At 61.0% G+C, this 2,293-nt stretch overlaps 1 protein-coding gene across 1 annotated transcript in view; it reads right to left on the bottom strand.

Annotated features, from left to right (window-relative positions):
- MATK (megakaryocyte-associated tyrosine kinase) overlaps positions 1 to 2,293 on the bottom strand; it is a 6,681-nt gene that overhangs the window by 1,601 nt on the left and 2,787 nt on the right. Inside the window, exons 7-8 of the mRNA XM_077751764.1 lie at positions 1,971 to 2,000; positions 681 to 746 (exon numbers count right to left, since the gene is read on the bottom strand). Coding sequence (XP_077607890.1) covers positions 681 to 746; positions 1,971 to 2,000 — 96 coding nt within the window. The remainder of the gene's footprint in view (positions 1 to 680; positions 747 to 1,970; positions 2,001 to 2,293) is intronic.

Below are 2,293 nucleotides of genomic sequence, written 5' to 3'. Positions count from 1 at the left end.
GACAGGAGAATGGAAACACCCACGCACACCAGCCGCCACACCCACCGGCGTGGCTGTGGGTCCCCAGGCCTGGAAGACCCCTCAGCCCTGCAGGCCGTTCGAGGTCAGCAGGTCTGCAGCTGCAGCCCATGCGCCAAACCCAGTCGTCTGCTGCCTTTGCGAGGCCCACAGCGCTGGGAGCACGTTTGACATTTTTAAATGTTTGGGGAAAAAAATCACAAGAAAGATACTACTTTGCAACAAACAAAAATGACGTGAAATGCACATCTCGGTGGCCGTCAATAAAGTTTTATTGGCACATGGCCACGGCCATTCCTTCACCTGCGGCAGCTTTACCGCTCCTAAGGCAGGGCTGAAGAGACGGACGCAGACTGGCCCCAAAACCCTAAAATACGTGCACTCAGGCCCTTTACAGAGAAGGCAGGCCAACCCCGGATCTAAGCCCCAGAGCCTTCCGGAGTCACAATCTCCAGGAATGGCGTTTCCAGCGCCGGGCCCGGAGGTGTGAAGGCGTCATGCCCGATCACCGTGATGTCAGCCCCCTCACGGAGGGAGACGCGGGCTCACAGCAAGCAGGTGTTAACACGGGTGTGGATTAATTCACCCCTCCCGAGTCCTAAACCTGGACCGGAACCCCCGCCCCTTGCTTCCTTCAGCCCCGGACCCAGGCCCCCACTTACCTCCAAACTCACCCTCTCCAATCCTCGCGCCCAGCGTCAGATGCTGCAGGTTCAGCAACCAGCCGGCTGTGGGGTAGATACCCGGTGAGAAGGGAACGGGCTCCGCCTGGTGAGGGGCAGCGGGTGTCTCCCACAGCGCCCCAGCAGGGACACACATTCAGGTGGCCACCACGCCTAGCAGTGGCCCAAGGGCTTGTCCAAGACACCCACTCCTGGTCCTGGTTATCAAGTGCTGGAAAGTGACAGAGCCTGTCCATCTCGGGCCGACCTTGGGGAAGGAGCTTACTGGGGGGTAAGAGACCAGCCTCCTCTCCAGGAAAGCGCCATCGAGCCCCAGGGGGCAGCACCGGGGCTGCCCTTCTCTCTTCTACTGTGTCCCTCCAAATACCCCAAGGACTCTTCCCTTTAGAGTCTTTTTACCTCTGGCTACCCAGGGACACACCGCAAAAGATACAACAAACAGAGATGGTCAAAGCTTCTGGAATCTTCTCGTAAAGGTTTGGGACTCTTCCAGAATCTTCCAGCACTCTAAGTGGTCATCTGTGGTCCAACCTCCCTGACCCCTTGTCTCAAACCTGCCTGGGTTCCCCCTTCCTCTCTACGAGGTTCCAGAGGCCCCCTCCCCTTCCTCCCCAAATTCCCATTCCATGATCAAGCATGGTGACACCAGCCTCCCCTGGGGGCCATCCCCGAGGTGTCCAGATTTCCCTGGGACAGACATGCTTCCAAAGAGACAGACACAACTGTCAGGTTCAGAGGGGGTGGCCATGGGCGGGGTGGGGGTGGTGCATTGGCTTCGGACCTTGAGCATTGAGGGTTTCATTTCTAGGGCCTGGAACAGTACTTGGGAAGAGAACAGAAGGGGCAGCAGCACAGAGGCATAGGAGGAAACAAGGAGGGAGCCGGGGGACAAAGAGGAAGGGCCTTGTGGATGAGGCAGGGAAGACAGCTCAGCCACAAGGGAAGGTTCTAGAAGGCAGGGGAGCAATGTGGGTGGGTTTTCATGGTAGAAAGTCACCCCTGGGGGCACGGAGGCAGGGGTCTGGCGGGAGAACCTAAGGCTGGGGCTGGACGGCCAAGTGGGTGGCTTGAGGCTCAGGCCCACGTGACAAGGCGGGTGACGGAGAGAGGGAAGCAGCCGCAGGCGTGGGAATCCACCCCACGTGGGTTGGCGGGTGTCTGGGGCGCCCCTGCCCGCCCCAGGGCAGCCCTGGGTCTCCTGCAGGCCCAGCAACAGGCTTGTGGGGAGCGGCCTGGCAGCGGGCCGTGGGGGGGGAGGGCAGGCCGTACCTTTGGCCAGCTCCTCCTCTGCCGACTTNGGGCAGGGGAGAGGCCGGTGAGCCCAGCCCCGGGCGGGGAAGCCCTGCGTTCTGTGCCCTGAACGGGGTGGGCAGGAGCTGGGGAGAAGGGGGGTTTGCTTCCCTCCAGAGGAGTTGGGCTGGTTTCCATGGAAACCGAAAGGATGCAGGCTAGGAAACAGGAGGAGCCGGGGGAAGGTGGGGCGGTGGTCTCTGGATCAGTGTCAACCTGGAGGTTCCCAGGGGTCCCTGGAGGGGCCACCCCAGTGCCCCCCAGAGGTGGATCCAGAGGACTCTGGCCACAGGTGAGCTTGG

The sequence above is a fragment of the Crocuta crocuta genome, unplaced genomic scaffold, assembly GCF_008692635.1.
Source record: "Crocuta crocuta isolate KB4526 unplaced genomic scaffold, BGI_CrCroc_1.0 scaffold110, whole genome shotgun sequence".
Classification (NCBI taxonomy): Eukaryota; Metazoa; Chordata; class Mammalia; order Carnivora; family Hyaenidae; genus Crocuta; species Crocuta crocuta.
The sequence above is the reverse complement of the archived record's forward strand: the minus strand, read 5'-3'. Positions and strand labels throughout refer to the sequence as shown.